General features: G+C 35.1%; 2 protein-coding genes across 4 annotated transcripts in view; one reads left to right on the forward strand and one right to left on the reverse strand.

Annotated features, from left to right (window-relative positions):
- The window catches only part of FBXL13 (F-box and leucine rich repeat protein 13), a 62,240-nt gene that overhangs the window by 11,626 nt on the left and 31,657 nt on the right, over nucleotides 1–18,957 (forward strand). The window contains 3 exon segments of the mRNA XM_056482064.1: nucleotides 14,007–14,065; nucleotides 14,113–14,123; nucleotides 17,319–17,369. Of these exon segments, the coding sequence (XP_056338039.1) occupies nucleotides 14,007–14,065; nucleotides 14,113–14,123; nucleotides 17,319–17,369 (121 nt within the window).
- LRRC17 (leucine rich repeat containing 17) lies at nucleotides 3,119–18,435 on the reverse strand. Of its 3 annotated transcripts, XM_056507350.1 has the most exons (6): nucleotides 18,300–18,418; nucleotides 17,310–17,427; nucleotides 13,226–13,352; nucleotides 9,290–10,164; nucleotides 5,705–5,860; nucleotides 3,119–4,525 (listed from the first exon to the last, which is right to left on the reverse strand). In XM_056507350.1, the coding sequence occupies exons 4-6, from the start codon at nucleotides 10,044–10,046 to the stop codon at nucleotides 4,122–4,124; spliced, it is 1,317 nt and encodes a 438-aa protein (XP_056363325.1). In that variant the 5' UTR covers nucleotides 10,047–10,164; nucleotides 13,226–13,352; nucleotides 17,310–17,427; nucleotides 18,300–18,418; the 3' UTR covers nucleotides 3,119–4,121. The 3 variants fall into 3 exon arrangements, with proteins under 3 accessions (XP_056363325.1, XP_056363332.1, XP_056363316.1); XM_056507357.1 differs by lacking the exon at nucleotides 17,310–17,427 and having other exon boundaries at nucleotides 18,300–18,435; XM_056507341.1 differs by lacking the exon at nucleotides 18,300–18,418 and having other exon boundaries at nucleotides 17,310–17,499.

Raw genomic sequence — 18,957 nt, forward strand, 5'->3', positions numbered from 1 at the left:
ATTACACAAATTTTGGCAACATGCTTCTATTGTTAATGTTAAAAAAAAGCAATTATACTAACTGTGGGTTAGGTCTGTTTGTCTGACTAAACATGTTTGTGGGATTTTCTTGATAAATTAATTATCTGCAATTTTAAAAAATTGGGTTTGTGTACTCTAACTTTGGTTTGGGGTGCATTCATGAAATAGTAGTCTTTGTCTAATAACTGCATGTGAATGTTGATATGATTCCAGCTCAGACTGTCTGGCAAATCAGTGTGGTACTGTGCCAGAGAATATGAGTGTGTGAGATGCATGGGTTATGGCTCAGCTGTTTGTGGTATTCCTCCACCTACTCAGTGATCTTGGAGAATCATTTGTCTTCCATGAGTGACTGGGAACTGCCTTTAAATGCTTCCATTATTATTCATAGTGCAGGAGCTAAAATTTCCTCAGAAGCTTTTGAAGTGTTTTATTTCCACTATTGACAGACATATCCATTTTTCCTGTATTCTGTCATGGAAAACATGGCACAAAATAATCTTTTCTGTGGTTTGTGTGGCTGTGTAGAGAAAGGGGCACTGCCCCTGCAGAGTGCTTTAGCTCATCCCTTAAGGCAGCTCTCCTAGGACATGTACTGCATGTCAGGAAGACAAGGCAATTGTCTTCATGCAATTGTATCATGCAATTATTTCCTGGCCATGGGCAGAGAGGGAAGGGAAATCAAGAGAGCAGTTACTGAAAGAGACTTAAAGAGCTTATAAAAGAAGAAGAAGGCCCATGATTTTCTTTTAGACATGGAATCTCTTCTGGGACCTTTAAGATTAAATAGTACAGAAACATAGAGATGTCAACATTAAGTTGTGTTTTGTGGCTGGGGTGTTTGATGGAGGTTGTACTTTACAGTACATTTTTGAGAAGCTCAGAGAAATAGCAATTAACCCTGTAATGATGAAGTTTTTATCAATTGTTAGTCATTTCCCCTATATGTATGTTTTCCAGGTATATTATGTCATTTTTTTTGTTCTGCCTCCTTCTGCACTGCCTTCATAACTCCTGTGTGCTTTTTCTATTCATACGGTCTTTTCTCAAAGAATTTGCTACTAGTCACTATCTAGGAGATGATGACCTAGGAGATCATGCTAACCTATATTATCCTTTCCCCAACCTCCTATTTCTGTTGTTTTCTTACATTATTTGTAGTTGCAATTACTGCAATTAGTGTTGTCTATTCTGCTACATCCTCAGTGGGGATGTCTGCAAATGCCAACATACACAAAATCCTGGTGTATTTCAAGCTAGTTTTTCAAGTTGCCTCCAGGCACACACACTTTTTATTTTTTATTTTTTTTTTTTATTATAGGAAACTAAATCACCACTTGAAAATTCTGTGTCTATTTTGGAACAATTCTCTAGTATTGAAAAAAATGAAATGTTCAATAACTTTAAGAAGTAAGGAATAAAATTGTAGTGCATTGTAATTAAAAGAATAGAATTTCCAGCTACTCATTGAAAGCTCCAAAGGCTGTCTAAGGAAAACAGTATCAAAGACAACTCCAGCATCCAAAACTTCAGGCCATTTTTCATTGCTAGAAGTCTTTTTGTTTGTTGATTCCAGATGTCTAATCAGTCCTGCTCATAAGTACTGAATTTAATTTGATTTTATTGCACAAGTGTTTCTTTCATGGAACTTCTGTGCTGACACTGATTTCACAAGGTCACATGGAAACCTTTATTTGGAGTATGGTTGTAGAACTGTGTTCATTGTTAATATGTCCCTCCCTTACTTACAAATTTCACTTAATTGTTGTGGCCAAGCATCTTGTGCTGTCAGACAGAGGCAGGATGTTCAACTCATTATCCCCCTTGAACCTTCAGCAGGTACAGCACTTTCTGGTGCCACTGTTTGAAACCCTGAATGATCACTCTCCCTTCTACTCTGCCTTCTACTGAACAATCATCCTATTTATCACTGTGTATCACAGGTTTTAGCCTTGGTCCTAAGAGGTGCATTCATGATCTTTTTGGGAATCCCCAGAGCCTTTGAACAAGAGCAATTAGGCCACTGCTTGTGGTCTTCAGTCTTATCCCATTGCTTTTTCAACTGGTACTTTTTGCTGACCAGAGAGATCAGAGACCTCTCACACAGATTTTGTCTTATATTCTTCTCCAGGATTGTCTTTTCTACCCAGACTTAGCCTGCCTTAAGCTAGTATTTTTTTCCCAGCACTGACTGTTTGCAGAAATTAACATAACATGGTCTATAAATGCATTTTTTCCTACTCAGATTTTCACCATTTGCTATGCTGCCAATAACAGCTGTTCTGCTGTGGTTTCATTGCCTGTCCTTTTCAATCATACCCAGTGGTTCTGGATTGAAATAATTCTCCAGAATTTGAGAAGAGGAGGACTACATCACTTAATACTTGCTACTATTTGTGGCAGACCATTTTTTTATACTTTTGGCACTTTTAATTTTCCAGAATATGACCTACTTAGTGAATGTTACTGGCAAATGGGATTTTCCTTTCTGTTCCATCTTATCAGCATCAACTTTAATAGTTAAGATAATGCTTAAGATTTTTCCAGGAACAGGGATGAGTCAGATACTGTTGTATTTTTGCTATAAAATATTTGAACGATATTGTGGATGGAATGGCTATATTATCTAGTTTGTCAGCAAAGCACCATTAAATATATTCATATCTGAATAACGGAGGAAATAAAGGAATTCAAATAATAATGGGAAGTGTTTGCTTTGAGATTCTTTGGCATTCCTACCACCCTTAACATCTCCTGATTTTTTCCTTTATGTTGTTCTTTTATTTCATGTTAACACTAAAGCACTGAGTGCCTTGTCTTGTAAAACAAAATGCACGACCTTTGGGACTTGGTTAAAGCACCAGAGGAAAGCACAAACACCATAGTTGTCTCCAGATCTTTAAAGGAGAAAACCTTCTCCCTGGAGTCTCCCAGAACTTCTTCCATGATAGTCAGGAGAAATTTAAAGTTTTGGCCCTGAATTTCTACTCTGCACTTATGCGTTTCTTAGTGATCTAAGTATACTAGGTAGCAAGGAATTTTTCTCTAGAGATATCCTCTATTTAGCTGAGGCATTTCTACTACCCTGTTATTGTAGTATTGGAATGAGCACAGGTTTTAATCAATGCATATTCACATACATAGTTGTTTGACAAGGAGGTGCTGTAATGTGCACTCTACAAACAAGCTGAGAGAAGAATGGACTTCGAGAATGTCCCACACTTCTGAGCTCTCAAAGCATACTTACCTTCAGTTTGGGTGGGCACCGATGTGCTGGATGCAGACCACAGCATCCTTCGTGTGATCCTCATCACCTAGAAGTGATGGCATGGAATCTGTGGCAAACTGATGCAACAACCTAAAATTCTTCCCAGAAAGATTTCAGCTCTGCCTGCCTCAAAAACCAAACAAGTCAATTATGAGCATATGGAGGGTGGATCTTGGGAGCCAACCAGCTGCTTATTGTTTTAAGGCAGCTCAGGTATGTAAGAGAAGAGGCTGAGTTATTCCTTCAAGACTAAGGAGGAACACTGGTAAATCAGCAAGTGGAACCCACCTTCTGTGTTTGAATCCTAATTAGTATAACAACTGCCATTTGTCTTTTTCTAGAACTGTATTTAAGGTTAGTCTTAGTTTTGTTTTTTTTTCTCTACAATAAAACTACAGAAAGTCAATATAAAAATCTTAGAAATATTTTCTGGGAATATTTCATGATACTGATAGTTACAAAGAATTGTCCACACATTCAAGAAAAATGTGTCTTGGTCACAGTCCTGCAGCTATTTCTGTGTGAACACATAAACTCTGTTCATACATAAGACAGCTCCTCCCCACCATATTATGTACATTTGTGTCCATCTGTATAGTTTCAAATATTTGCCAAAATATTTCACAAGAGTGTCCAGAACAAACTTTCAAAAACAATTACTAGATGAAGGATGCTGTTGAACTAATGTTATTCTGTAGTCATTATCTGCAGTAAAGAGACATCTTTGTAGGCAGATAGTCCTATAAACCAACAGAATACTTATAACAAACGTAACCAGCATGTTTTTCAAAGTACCAAATATCTAAATCTAATAAGGGAAAGGGTTCCCTTATTAGCCTATTACAGTGACAATTACACCATGCTTCTTTACTGTCTGAACTGTTTGGTCTTTGTGTCGTTCCCATTCCTCGTCATCTTTGTCCAGATCAAAAGTTTCTGGATAAATGGGAAGCTTGTCTTTGGGGCATTCCTCATAATAACTTCGAACATATTTTCCAACAGACCATCCTTTGTATTCCTCAGGCATTTTGCATTCTAGGCCATTGTAGTGAACATTGTAGTGATGCTTCAGCCAGTAGAAAAGATAATGTATGTTGTAATCGCATCTCCAAGGATTCTCTCTCAGCCACAGTATTTTCAGAAAGTAAAGATCTTCCAGTACTCCATATTCAAAGTTCTGCAAGCTGTTGTTTGATAGATCCAGCTCCTCTAAGTTATTGAGGCCTGAAAAAGCAGCTAATCAATAGAAAAATAGTTATTAGTACCTCATGAAGTTAACTTAGAAAAAAAAGTCATAGGAAAAACATTTTTATAATTTTACAGTTATTGGTTGGAGTTTTCTTTTGGCAAAAGGCTACAAAAGGATTTCTCAAACATTGAACTTGAAAATATGGCACATGTCTTCAGAAGTGAGAAATGTTAGGGGAGTTGCACTGCTAGTAAAGCTATAGAACACTTCATGAGTCTGTCTGAGTGCAGAATAGAGACAGTGAAAGTGGATGAGTGCCTGATTTGCTCATTGAGTCCTACAGTAATTGCCATGATACAGAAGTGGAATATGGAAACTTATTAGTAGACAATGTGCAGGGCTAGAGGTTTTTATATGTATATAGATATTTGTGTGCATGTATAGAACCTTCAAATTAAGGTTTTAAGATTTGGAATGGAGTAAACATGGAGCTTCATAGTAATGCTTGTGAGTTACATTTCAGAGAGGAGTTCATACTTCTTGCAATACTGTTTCCTTAAATAGCAGAAGTCTTAATTTAAATAAATAAACAGTGTAATTTAAAAATCATTACTACTGTTTTACCAATATTACCACTTTCTGTTGCTTTTTAGTTGCCAAGATGATACTAGATAAGGCTCTTTTAGCTTGATGCATTTTCTCACCCGGATTAAATCCAAAAGCACATAGGCTGTAAGCAAATTACCAATAAGGGCACTTGAGTTCTAATAAAATATAACTTAAAAGCAATTCTGTGTGGTGATTTTTAGCCAAAAAGAGTTTAAATCCTTTAGATTTGTCTTTTATTTTATTGTACTATATATTTGAAAAGTATCCTCCTTATATGACATGTTTTCTTAGATGTGGCAAAGATATTTAAAAAATCATTCAACTACTTAGCATTTTGAAACACCGTTAGCCTTCAGGTTCCAGAATTACCTTTTGCACTTGGTAAGTTTAGTGTTAAGAAAGGGCAACTGAAATTTGTCTTTCTGTATTGATTTTCGTGATGAATATATTTCAGTGCAAACCTTTATGAATTGAAAGGTACAAAAGGTAAAATTTTCACCAACCTCTAGATTTTTAAATCCTTCCCCTCTTCTCCCCCGCCCCCAGTTTGTATGTGATAGAGATAGTATTTAATAAAAGCGAAATAATTTTAAATTAATATTTTAAATTATTCTTACCAGGATCAATGTATACTATTCCATTACTGTTTAGATTCAATATCTTCAGTTCACTGACATCTTCAAACTCCTTGGCTCGTAGCTGTCTAATTTTGTTGTTTGACAAATCAAGTTTAGCTATATCTGGAGGTATGTTACCTGGAACTTTCTTTAAATCTTAAAAAATGAAAAAGACATAACTTGTATCAGCTTTAGATTATTCTTACTGCTGAGGTATCACAGTTGCATGCCAGACAGGGTATTGTCCACCTAACATTGTTTCTTCTTATCTTCCCCTTTTTTCCCCTCTACTAGTGCCACCATATTTTTTCAACTTCTGAATTTCATTCTTTCTTTAGTTGCACCTTTACATTTCATGTGAAAATTGTTCTTTTCATTAGTGTTTATAGTAAAACTTCTGTGGTTTATATTTTTATTTTAGTAGAACTTGACCATTCCCATAGGAGTAAAGTAAGTAGTGAAGATACTATATTAATATTAAAAATGTATGTGTGAAGGGCTTGATTGCTTAAAGTAAAGAAACCAGAGTAGCTATATAAAAACACATCCAGGCAGCAGAGTGTCACTATCTGATTCTCTCTCCTATTTCTATCATTGGCCTTTCCAAAGTAGCTGAGTACCTCTCAGTCATCAATGTCCATATACTTACAGTGTTCCTTGCAAAAGAGCTCCAGAAGGAACAGCTCCTACTCCAGTAGAAAGGGCCCATGCTTGAGAAGTGCAGACTGTGGTTTGAACCCTCTCAGGGTAATGTTAACAAACCTAATCTCCAGGATTATTATATTTGCTCAATGGGTGTTCTCATCCTGCACTGTCATAACAAGAAAATGCGGTGTCTCTTGTTTGACCATCTTTGAATGAAAGCAAATAGTTTCTGGATCTGTGCTGGAATCTGTGTAGTCACTGTACTTCTGAAGTTCTGAAGATGTCTAATGAATCAGGTATTTTTGAGACTAAAGCAACATACCAGAGTCTTCCTGCCCTATATCAGATTATGAGCAGAGCTTTGTTATTATAAATACATAGATATTATAACTACTCCAGCCGGCTGTGGTTGAATTACTTCCTGCTTCTGCAGATGTCAAAGTTTCAGGGCCTATTTATCACCAAATGAATGCAAACAATGCTTGAATTTAGAGACTTGGAGAGTTTGGCAGTACTAGAAAGCAGATTTTTTTCCAACTGTCCTTGAAAATACAAGTTCTTTGCAGAAATGCAAACAAACTGTGCCTTTTTGTTTTTTTTTTTTTAAATCAGAATAAAGGGCATAGAGTATTTCATTCTGGAGTACCACAAGGTCTGGCATATCACTCGTCTGATGAGATATAAGTAAATTATTAAAAAAAAAGAGAACATACACATGGATAAATGTATTTTTAAGATGTTTCTTTCATGAGCTTTCTGACATTAATTGAAAGCTCCTGACCTGTTGCTATACCTCTTTAGACATACTTAGTAGTGGTAGAGCGAGTGCTTGTCATTCCATTCTCTCCACTGTAAAGGAATAATGAATTGCAGATTTTCATGTCATCTTACAGATTTGGCAAGTGATGCACTTTTTTTTCTATTCTGAATTCTTATCCACACAGATTTAGAGAAATGTTTGTGTTTTCCTGGATTTTGTGTGCATTACACTCCTATTTCTGATGAAAATTCCAGTGAAATTGTGCATCTGCTGTGCAATATTCATATACAAAGACAGTAAGTACAGTGCTTTCATCAAAGATTACCATATGTTCAGAAATACCAAATATCCATGGGATATCCAGCTGTCAAGCATATGCACAGTAGATCTAGTACTTCCAAATAGGTATTGAAACATACTCAATGTGTCCATGCTAGGCATGCAGGAAGTTCTGGATTGACATACTTGGTTTTTGACCTGAAGGAGGGAGTCCCTGTACCCTCTAGTACCCTCGTGTAGAGGTTGAAATAACTTTATTCCTCCATCATTAATATTAAAGACAATAAACCATATTTTCAAATACCATAAATCCCTTTGAAACTCACGTGAAGATCAGACTACATTGAATGTTTCTATGAACTTAGAGAAAAAAGTAAAATTCTTTTCCCAAGAAGTTTTTGGATATATTTGTGCATTCAGCTCATCTCTTTGATACCACTAAGTGGGGAGAGCTGCAAAGTCAGTCTTTGCTTATATTAGGATCATAGTTTATGCCTGAGTTTGGTTCAATAAAAGTTTACTGAATAGTAATAGTGATGTAATTAAGATCCTATGAAGAAAAACCAAGATCATAATCTATTATCTAAAAATTAAGATCCTATCTACAAGGAAAGGTAAGATAGGTGAATATTAAAAAAAAAAGGCATAATTAATTAATAAAAAGATTTAGTAGCTTCATGGTAAAAGAAAGTGAAAATTGAGCCAGAGGGACAAGAAAGGAATTTACAGGGTGAAAAAAAGTAAAGAACACAGACCATTTTAATGACATACATAGTAGTTAAACCAGGTAATCAAATACTGAAATAATTAATCCTTGATATTTAGATACTATCTCCCTATACTGAATTCTGAGCTTTTCTCTGGCATAAAGGAGCAAGAGGAAGAGGACACTGAGGTTTTTACACAAAATCAAGTTACTCTTAAAGCAAACAGAAGTTCAGCTGAACAAAACATGCAGGCTAAGCACTGCTAAAATTAGGAAAAAGGTCTCAAAATGTCAGCTGCTTCAAGCAATGCTTCTTATTTCAGAATTGTTATGTTAAAGAATGATTCTCCTCTGAATTGTTTTTTTGTTTGCTTTGTTTTTTTGTTTGCTTTGTTTTTTCATGGGATAAAATATGGGAAATATAAAGGACAAATAAATGTGCATTTTCATGTTGATATATACCCCATCTGGTTCACCCTTAAGGCTTAACTGTGGCTCTTAGGAGCCTGAGAAAGATTTAGAGATGGACTGAATCCAAGTGTCTGAAAAACATTTCTTGAAGTCCCTTCAACTTTGAATTGTTTGCTGGGTGCGGGGAGGAAGAACACAGAGGAGGTATTTCTTCATGAACAAAAACATTCAATTTCTTCCCTTAGTAGAAGAAATCTTGTCCAGCAAATGTGAGGATGGAAGGCCTTTGCTTTGCAGTCAGGTTCCTCTGGGTATTGAAAACACAGCTGGCTGCTCCAGTCCTGCTTCACAGCTCACTTCTGTCAAAGTTATTGCTATCTTTTGTTTGTACAATGGAAGGAAGAAAAGATACTCTGTGCCTTTCTGTATCAGTTCAACCATCTCAGTATGGCTGTAATTTGACTGATTAGTATGTTTACAGTTGTACAATCAGGCTAGTAACTTAAGTAATATGCTTAGTTTTATTCCTGTTGATTTCTGTTAGATACTTACTGCTCTAAGGAGTGTCTGTGGAATTTGGGCTGCAGAGCAGAGGTAAAATGCAGGAAGAATTCCTACTTATTACTGGTAGTTACAAGAGAAAAACAATTAACAATTTCAGTTTAAGTAAAGTGAGTACTAATACTAAGTTCATTTGCAGTAAATAATGTGTGAATAATTGTAGAAAGCATTAAATAAGTAGAATATTAAAATCATTAATTCAGTTATAACCACAGATACAAACCTTTTCTTTTGCAGTTCAGAGTTGTCACAGGAAACACATACATGTGGCACAAAGAGGAATCAAATTCTGGTTTGACAGATTCAGGCTTGTCACGTCTTATGTTTTTGGGATCCTGCCTGTCCTCTTCACTACATAGCTGATCAGCTTTTATCTGCTTTAGCTTTTGATTTTTCAGTTCTATTGGGTGCACACATTTGGCATAATTTCCCAGATTCCTGTTTGTTGGAACCTGTAGCATTGTAACAAGAGTTTCTAGTTCACAGCTGCAATGCCAGGGATTGTCATAGAGACGTAGGTAGTTTAGACTGGGTGTGTAAATAAAAATCTCCTCAGATAAAATCTTAATTTGGTTATGCTGAAGTAAGAGTGTGGTAAGTTTATCCAAACCATAAAAAGCTTCGCTCTCAATTTTTGATATGTCATTTTGTTGTAAATCCAGACTTTTCAGTACCTTATACTTGGAAAACATATTGTTCTTTAATTTACGAATTCTGTTTCTTGCTAACAGCATGTGTTTTATATCCTCTGGCCAATCAGGTGCCACAAAAACCAATTTTCTTTCCTGACAGTCTAAGTATTTCTCATGAAGATAAGTGTAAATATCACATGTTAGACCTCGGGCATTGCGCTTAACAGTGCTAGATGCTCTCCTTAAGACGTTTTCCCTTTCATTGTTTCTCAAACTCCTATTCCTTGTCCTCCTACAGTCAGATGCATTACAAAGAAGAAGTAGTAATATAATAGTTACTACTTGCATCCTGACATTCAGCTGACCCCAGTTCTTTTCTGTGACAGCTGGAACAGTTGAAATTTTTGGATAGTCCAAATCAGTGTTGTACAGATCTGAGGAGGCACAGCTGGAGTATGTGGGATCCCTGTGTTGGAAGAAAAGTAAAACATTAGAACAGATAAAATGGGCATTTCCATGGAGGATTGTATATAATATGCAGTCAAGTATTCGATCATCACACTACTTGGAACTTCAAAAATATTTTGAAGATTTAATGTCCTATCCCTTTTTGTTTGTAAGTTAATTTTTACTGACTCTGGTCTACTGTTTTTCATTATGATTAAACATGGGAAACTACATAGACCAATTTCTCAGTGATCTTTGTTAGGAGATTCTCATGTGTTCAGGGAAATAGAATCAGGCTGGACCTTTGTGTATTTGGGTTAATCTTGGAAGATGAGGTCAAACAAGGAGTTTGAAGCAGATCTTTCCTGACTTCCTGAGTGCTGAACAACTGGAACACATACAGAGCCAGACCAGGGAAAGCCATCCAGTGTCCATCAGAGTCCCAGTTTTAGTTAGAGCTCAAGGGTGGGCTTGTTTTCAAGTCATTTTCTCAGGACTGTTTACCCCAATTTTTGGGGTTTTGTGCCTTCATCTCAGAAATCTGCTGAGACCATGGTTCAGAATATTGGCCCAGATAGATTGAACCTGTATGAGGAATTCTTACATTTATGTCATACACTGAGAATTTGAACTGTTCACCTTAAATATGATAGTTTTTTAGGTTGGTTGTTTGTAGGGTTTTTTGGGTTTGTTTTTTTTTGGAGGTTTCTTGTTTGGTTGGTTGGTTAGTTTTGTTGTTTGGTTTTGGGTTTTTTAGGTGAATTAAAAAATGTGCAAGACTCATATATCTGTGAATGCCAGGGATTAAATATAAGAACTACAAACTCTTTCTACAAATTCTAATTTATACCAAGAAGAAAGATTTTTTTTCAAGTGCTGTGGCTATTTGGGTTACAAATATTTCCGATAAAAAGTAGAGTTTTGTGTTCTTAAGTACTTTGAAAATGGAGTTTAGTAGGATTCAGAGATAACCAGTGAAGTTCTCATTGGTTTCTACAGTACCAGGGCAAAATATTATATTTGATCTTAATTAATTTTGATAAACAGGCTTCAAAACTTCACCAGTCTGGAAGGAGGGTTTTGTTGTTATTATAAGCTTGGAGTTATCAACAATACATTTTAGTCCTGTATTGTTTACAACTTCCTTTATTCTTTCAATGGCTGCTTTGGGTCTAAAGATGTCTCACTAAATTTCTTGATATTTTTAAGACCTTTAATTTGAAAGGTGTCTAAGAATGCAATCACCCTTGTGTATTTGTCCATTTTTTTTCTCAGTTTAGCATTTTTAATTATATGTTGCTTCTATTAGTTTTCTTTAATTTTTTTCATTGTCCTTCCTTGATGGAAAACAACGTTTGACTTCGCTTTAATTAATAATTTTTTAGAAAAGGCAGTGTTATATGTAAATTTTTCTTATAACAAATCAATATAAGAATAACATTAATATTTTATTCAGAAATTCTGTTTCTTAATTTATTAATCCATTTATAGTATATAAAAAATAATTTTGTATTATTTGTAGTCACTTTTTAGTGAAGTCTTCATCCAGTGTTCTAGCCAAGAAACAATATTTACACACAAACTTTTGAAAATTAACATAGATAAAATACAGCTTAAGAACTTCAAACAAAAATGGTTTAGAATAGTTAAGTTAGTGATGCAAGGGCTGCTTTTCTTCCCTTATCAATAGATTTAGTAATTTCATAATAGAAAACTATCAAATTAGTGAGGAATGCTTTGCATTTCATAGATTCATGCTGCCTGTTCACTGTCACTTTTTCATCCTTCATAGGCTTGGACAGGGCTTCATGGAGGATTTGCTACACAGCCTTCCCAGGGCCTCAAGTGGAGCTGACTAGCCTGTAGTTTCTTGGACCTTTTTCCATTTTCTGAAAATGGATGTGACATTTCCTATCTTCCAGTCATTAGGAATCTCCTCTGACTGTCATGACCTTTCAAAAAGGAGCGAGGCCTCTCAATGACAAGAGACAGCTTTCTTCCTCTTGGATGCCCCCTGTCTCATCCCATTTCCTCAGGTTCTTCCTGACATTCACTTCTTCTACAACAGGTATTGCTTCCCTCTCACAGACTCTGCTCACAGGCTCTAGCCAGGCACCTGAGCCTGGCTCAGACAAGCCTTAGCTGTAAAAACCAAGGCTAAAAAGTAATGGAGTAGCTTGTCCTTGCAGATTAACCACTTCTCCTGGGCCCTTCTGCCCTCCAAGGTTGTCTGCCTTGAGATCCTGTTAAACAGACCCCTAAACTAGCCAAAATCTGCTAACAAGTTCAGAGTTTTTTCCTTTACAGTTTGTCCAATTTTTAAATTTTCTCATTTTCATGGCTGCAGTAACCAAAGCCATTCAAGTTCATTCAGGATGACATTCACTCAACTTCACATTCCTTCACCTGTTGAAGAACACATTCCCTTGACCACTTGTTAGTCAGCTGGATCAAGAAATTGTTTTTAACATATTCTATAAGTCTCCTGGACTGTTCATGCCTAGCCATATTTTTTGACAGCAGATATGGATAAAGTCTCCCATGGGTAACCAGGATAGGCCAGACAGAATAAGGCTTCCTTCAGCAGCCCAAAGGTCTCATCCACCATCTCTTCTTGATCAAAGAGATCAAGCAGTCTGCAGCAGATCCCTACCACAATGTAATGCTCATAGGTCTGGCTTCTAAACATTACAAGTAAGTTCTTGATTGACTTGTCACCCATTTCAATGCAAAGTTCCATGCATTCAAGCATGATTTTGCATAGAGTGCAGCCCATCCTCACCTTCCTGGGCTGTCATTCTTAAATATTCTGGAACTTTTCATAGCACCCCTTCACTTGCATGTGCTATTTCTCTGCATCTCTGGAATCCCAGTGAAATCACAGCTCTGCACCTGTGCATGGACTTCCATCCCTGCTGGTTGATTCCCAAGCTACAAGTATTTGTGTTTAGACACTTGAGATTGACCTCTTTTGCATGGAAGGTTTCAGAGATTTTCCTCATCACTATTCCCTCCAAAATTCTCACTACTCCCTGTGCCTTCACTCCTTTCAAGGTTATGGTTATCTTCCATCTACATACCTATTTTTACTGATGTATCTCTTCTCTTAAATCCTTGCAGGAATATATTTCAAAAGCACAGACTTTCCTCTTTAGGATTGGTTGGTAGTGAATTTCCAGTTATCTGGATGGTCCTTTTGCCTGATAACTGAAATAAGGAAAAGGTAATCACAACATGGAAAAAGACACAGGCTCAACTATTACATTTTCATGTACAAGTATTGACTTTTTGGCTTTGTATTGTATTGGCATTTATTGTGAAACATTTATCATACTAGGAGATTTGTTCCCATTATATAAGAATGGAACAATATAAGTAGTACCTGTTCTGCAGGTAAATAAAATATGGAAGCCTTGTAATTACTCAAGTTTAATGTTCCATCTAGAAGGTAGAACTAAAGAGGAAGCATTGTTTAAATTATGTTATATTAAATAATATTACTGATTAGAGAAATGTACCAGAGTTTGTGGAGAAAATTCACCAATGGTTTTAGATATCAAGATTGGCTAAGAGTAATCTTGGTTTAGCAAAATGAAGCTACCCTTCAAGTGATAAGTCCCTTGTGCTGTGTAGGACTGTATAGTATAGGTATCCTTTAAAATGATAAAATTACCATACTTCAAGTTAGTAGCATCACATCTCTCAGTATTCTACTTTGAGTCTTTTCCAAAGAAAATGGCTGAGATGTACAAAAAATATTATGATGATTTAAAGATACTCACTTAGGTTTTTTCCCTTATTACATAAAAAATATAATTTTAATATACTTCTGGGGTTTTTTTTATTATTCAGACTGTTTAAATCTATTTAAATCTGTTGTATAGAGAGAGTACTAATGGAACTCTACGATTATTGACAAGGTAAAATTACAGAAAAATATGAAAGTGTGTTTGTTTTAATCTTGCAGGAAATTTAGAGGTATGTGTAATAGAAATACTCTCTTTTGAGTGATTTTAAGGATTCTGTCTGTTCTAAAAAATGAAATAAATGCCCTATACATTTCATTTAGATAGCAGTTCTTTTATCTTTCTAGTATAGCTAAAAATACATGCCAGATTCCCTTATGCATTGCAGTTTCACAGAAACTTTTAAAAGAAAATACTATCCACAAATTAATTTTGTATATCCAGTTCTTCATGATGATGCAAGAAGTTTGGAAGTTAGATATGTTTTTAAAAATATATTTTTGAAATAGAGGATTGTGGATAGATGCATTGTGTGATCCAAGGCCTTGTGTGACAGCTGCAAAAGAAAGATTTATTCCAAACTGATATTTAGAAGATCAGTGTGCTGAAGGCTGTTAATTTACAGTCTTACAAAACTCTACCATTCCTGTTTCAGAGGTATCCCTAGAGCCTCAAGGTCTGCCTGGCAGGTAGAATGGCTGGATTAAAAGCTGCCATGGAAGAAATGAGGTGAGCTGTTCACAACAGCAGCCATCATAAAGATGTATATGGATTTGAAGAATAGCTCTACACTGTTTCTCTTTCCTATGAGGAAAATAAATGTATGTCTTTCAACAACATCCCCATGAAGTTCAGAAACATGTTTTTCTTTGGCATTTGCATGATACATTTTAGCTTATGTTTTTCTTAGTCTGAAATGCCATATTCTCATATAACTAACATCTGTTCTGGCAGTTTTGCATTAGTGCCTCCAATGCTACCACTCATCTCATCAGTATTACTTTTATTATAATCTGTTTTTTCCATATTGGGTGATATTTTGTCTTTTTAGATTTCCATATATTTTTGCTGAAGTTTGGAACATCATTTTTTGGATGTGTAAATAGAGAAAAATTCTCCACTGACAAAAGACCTTTTGCAGTTACCTTGTACCTTGTTAATATGAAATTTTCCCAGTCACACATGATGCTTCTGATTTAAAACCATAAGATTACACTCTTTGTATTGACAATTTTTAGACAAGAAGTAAAGCTCATTGTTTCTCAGATTATGGGGAAGTAAAAAAACCTTCTGTCCTGTAAAAAATATGATAGCAGACAGATTTAATGAACATTTCACATGGCAATCCCAAAACCATCAGCTCAGCACAGGTCCTGTGTACTATAGTAACTAACACGAAGTGCTCAGAGGTGGCAGTATTGCATTTCATAATGCTGCATGTGAAGTTTGCTGTGGTGTATCAGATATCCTTTATTGGAACAAGGAGTTAGTGAAGTGTAGGAGTAATTTTTTTCATTCTCTCATACTATTCCATACAAGTATTTTAGTCTCCATATGGCACAACAGAGATAATCAGTTAGAATTTCTCTCTGAAAACTTCTGTCACATATGGTAGACATGAATATTTATTAATGAACATCAGGAATAAGTGTCAGAAGGTGAGTTTGTCAGATTGCTTTAAAACAATGATTCTTAGATTGCAAATGTCAAAATTGATTGGAAAATCAGTATGACAGAATTCCTGCAGAATTTAGCTTTAACACAAAACAAGGATTTTTGGTAGTCTGTGTGCTCCTTGAGTTTTAAGGAAGATGTCACTTTAAAAAATGGAAAAAGAAAGCATGTTTTAAAATTCCCAGATCATTAAGAATTAGTCATATGATCAATAAAGGAAATCAGCATCTTTTCAAAATTATTGTGAGGTTTTGATCACAGTCTTCAAAATGCAGTAAGAAGGACTTACCCGTATCCTAAATAGTGCAGCAACAATATACATTAAAAAGACTCAGAGCTACTAGAGCATTTACCCCAGACTCTTAATTTATTATCTATTTTATCAGATATGTTTTAACTTCTTAAAACTTCTCCAAGTTTTATTTTTCCCTACTCATTTCTGTGAGATACCACACTAAAATGCAAAATAGCTCAGACTTCTACAAAGAAGGATATTTTTACTTTTGTATGAATGTTTAATATGAATTAAACATTTCCATTAAAGAAAAAACACAAATAACACATGCCTTTATATTCTAATATCTGATTCTACTGCACATTGCTGGATTTTTTTCATTAAATGTAATCTTATATTTAATTTCTTAATATTTTTAAATTATTCTTTTACAACAGCATTCTTTTTAAACTTCCTATCTCTTTGCATTTGTGTTCAGCATTTTCCCCACTCTATACTGAAACCATAAAGTCAGATCCAAAATTCAGTATGCCACTCCTTAAGCAGTCAGCTCCACAGTGGGAGTTCCCTTCTTCTTCAAAATGCCTAATTTTGCTGACTTGCATGACTACGATTAAATGTCTACCAGACCAGAAGATCCTAATTCTAGGTTTTGATGTTCTCTATGCTTTCATTTGTGGTGCTTGTGGTAATTGTTATTTATTCCAGTTAGAAATGTAATTCAGTCAAATTAATAGTTTTCAGTATGATATAAACCTGCAGATGAAAATTTAAGTAATTTCAGAGCATAGGTTCTTGATTTTAGAGAGTGTTGTTGATTAACATTTTCCACTTTCACAATTTGCTCTCTCTTAACTAATGTTTAGTATAAAGAAATGTTTTCCAAAAGAACTGATCAAAACCTAAAATTACATGACTCACTTTTGTAGCTGTTTCAATTTTTCAGATTCAATAGTACTCTTCTAAATAATTATGTTACTTGAGAAGTTTAAACTACACATTTCTGTTTTTAATGTCTTTTGATAGAGATCTGGTTTTCATTTCCAGCAGGCACTGCTTGTAAAATCAAGGGTAAAAGCAGCCCAACAAACTTACACTGAAAAGTCATACTTGCAAAGTGTGCACAAAGAAGTTCCAATTAGTTTAAAAGTATGCTTTTGCAGTTACTTAAGATAACTTTACAATGGTACTGGTTTCATATGGTGAAATAACTTGCATAATAGTGCTATTCCCCACTAATTTGCAATTCAAGAGAAGAGGAAAAACTGCAGCAGAAGAAAGGGACTTTCAAACTTCAGCAAGTAGATAATTCTATTTAATTTTGAATATCTTTTCTTTACAGTAATTTTCAGAAAACTTTATGGCATTTTATGTACTTTTGATTCTGTATCGTTCCCTTCTAGCAAATTGCTCTGTTGTTTTTTGTGGGTTTTTTTACAAAGCTTCCCCAGTTTACAGTAAATGAGTTTAGCTCACTGCAGAAAATTCACAGACAAAGGTTTACCATACCTTGAAAAGGCTGTCACAAGATCATCTGTTTGGAAAGTCCAGGTTTCATTCAGGTTTGTAGTTCACGTCTTTCTTTCATAATGTGAAGCAGAGGATCCTTTATATGACTGGCAGCATCCTGCATTCATGGTATACTGAGGTTGAGCAAGCACTGCAGCAGCCTTCCAGGGTTTTGAATTACATGACTACAGCTGTTTAAGTTTTACTAAGGAATAATAGCACTATAGGTTTGGATCACTTCCAGCAAACTGTCAGATCTATAAACAGCTAGTACTTACTGCATAATGAGAACAAGGCTTGCTTTTTGTAGCCATAAATAGACTAATTGTATGTCATGATTAGTTGGGAGTTTATATCTAGAGTTTTAAAATGTAGTTTTTGCTAAGATATAAAAAAAATAATAAAAGCCACTCTGTGATGGAAAAATATACAAATTTACAGCTGATTTCCTGAGAAGGAAATTAATTAAAAAGTGAACTTTTGGTGCAGTTTTACATTGTTTAATATATAAATTGAAGTGGTGTTTATAACCGCAACCTAAAAATAGTAATGTTTTGGATTATTTTAGTATCCACTAAACTTGTAAAGAAAACTAAAGTTTTAGAATGCAGTACAATTTTAGAAACTTTCAAGGATATACTTTATCTTGAAACATAACCCAAAAGCACTATGAAATGCCAAATTGTAAGACAATTAAAGTCTCCTGATGTTTTAGTAAAGACTCACACATAAATTTCTTTGTACACTGAGAATATTCTCCATATAACAAAATATATGTGAAATGATAGAGATGGAGTCAGGAATGTAACAGTTTAACTTTCCATCTAACAAAACCTCTTCAGAACAAAGGATGGGGCAGATGGGGCAAGTCCTTTTCTGATTGCTCTTTACTGTTTCTTGTTCATGAGAATCATGCTGAGATTGTTGTGCAATGACAGTGTGAAATTTGAAATGAGGGCTGAGGTTAAAGGAAAGTTAAGAACTACCTACCTCTGAGTAACTTTTTCAAAATGCCAGTAATTGGTTCTGTTTTCCGAAAGCATCATTCCTGCTTGCTTAGAAGTGTCATCATGAGCTGTAGGGATCTGCCTCTAGAAAGCATGATCTAATAGTACTCAGGGAGAAGTGATCATCATCAAGAGGCAAAACCACAAGCCTACCAGAGGACAGTGGGTTTGCTTGCCAGTGTCTTTGAGAACCCTGAAAGGAATTCCACAGCTTTCTCCATTTTTGGATTCTGGAACAGTGCTAAATGATTATGACCAAGTACTTAAGTGAACAGTTAAAACAAAAAAAATATCAAATTGCATCACAGCTGGATAAAGGATTTTAGAAACATTTTTTTTCCCTCTCACTGGATGAACTAAACTAAAGGGAAATTTTGTAAAGCTAACACTTCAGAATGAATTGGAAAACTGTAGAGGAGTTGTACTATTAACATTTTGGAATTATGCTTAAAATATTCTATAGGATGTGTATTTTTCATGGGTTTCTTCATGTTTCTTGGTTTTTTCTTTCATTTTAACATTACACTTCTTTTTATATGAGTTGTTCTATTGCCACTACTTTTGTAGGATTTCAATATTTATTTATAAAGCCCATCTGCTAAATGTGTGATTGTGTTAAAGATTGTGTAAGTAGCAACTTA

This window comes from Oenanthe melanoleuca, chromosome 1A, assembly GCF_029582105.1.
Source record: "Oenanthe melanoleuca isolate GR-GAL-2019-014 chromosome 1A, OMel1.0, whole genome shotgun sequence".
Taxonomy (NCBI): domain Eukaryota; kingdom Metazoa; phylum Chordata; class Aves; order Passeriformes; family Muscicapidae; genus Oenanthe; species Oenanthe melanoleuca.

Excerpts from the sequence above, each read along its gene's own strand:
- LRRC17 (XM_056507357.1), bottom strand. The coding sequence starts at position 10,046 with ATGCAAGTAGTAACTATTATATTACTACTTCTTCTTTGTAATGCATCT. Across the intron at positions 5,861-9,289 it reads TCTGAACTGCAAAAGAAAAG|ATTTAAAGAAAGTTCCAGGT; the intron begins GTTTGTATCTGT and ends TCATTTTTTAAG. Across the intron at positions 4,526-5,704 it reads AATAGTATACATTGATCCTG|CTGCTTTTTCAGGCCTCAAT; the intron begins GTAAGAATAATT and ends TCTATTGATTAG.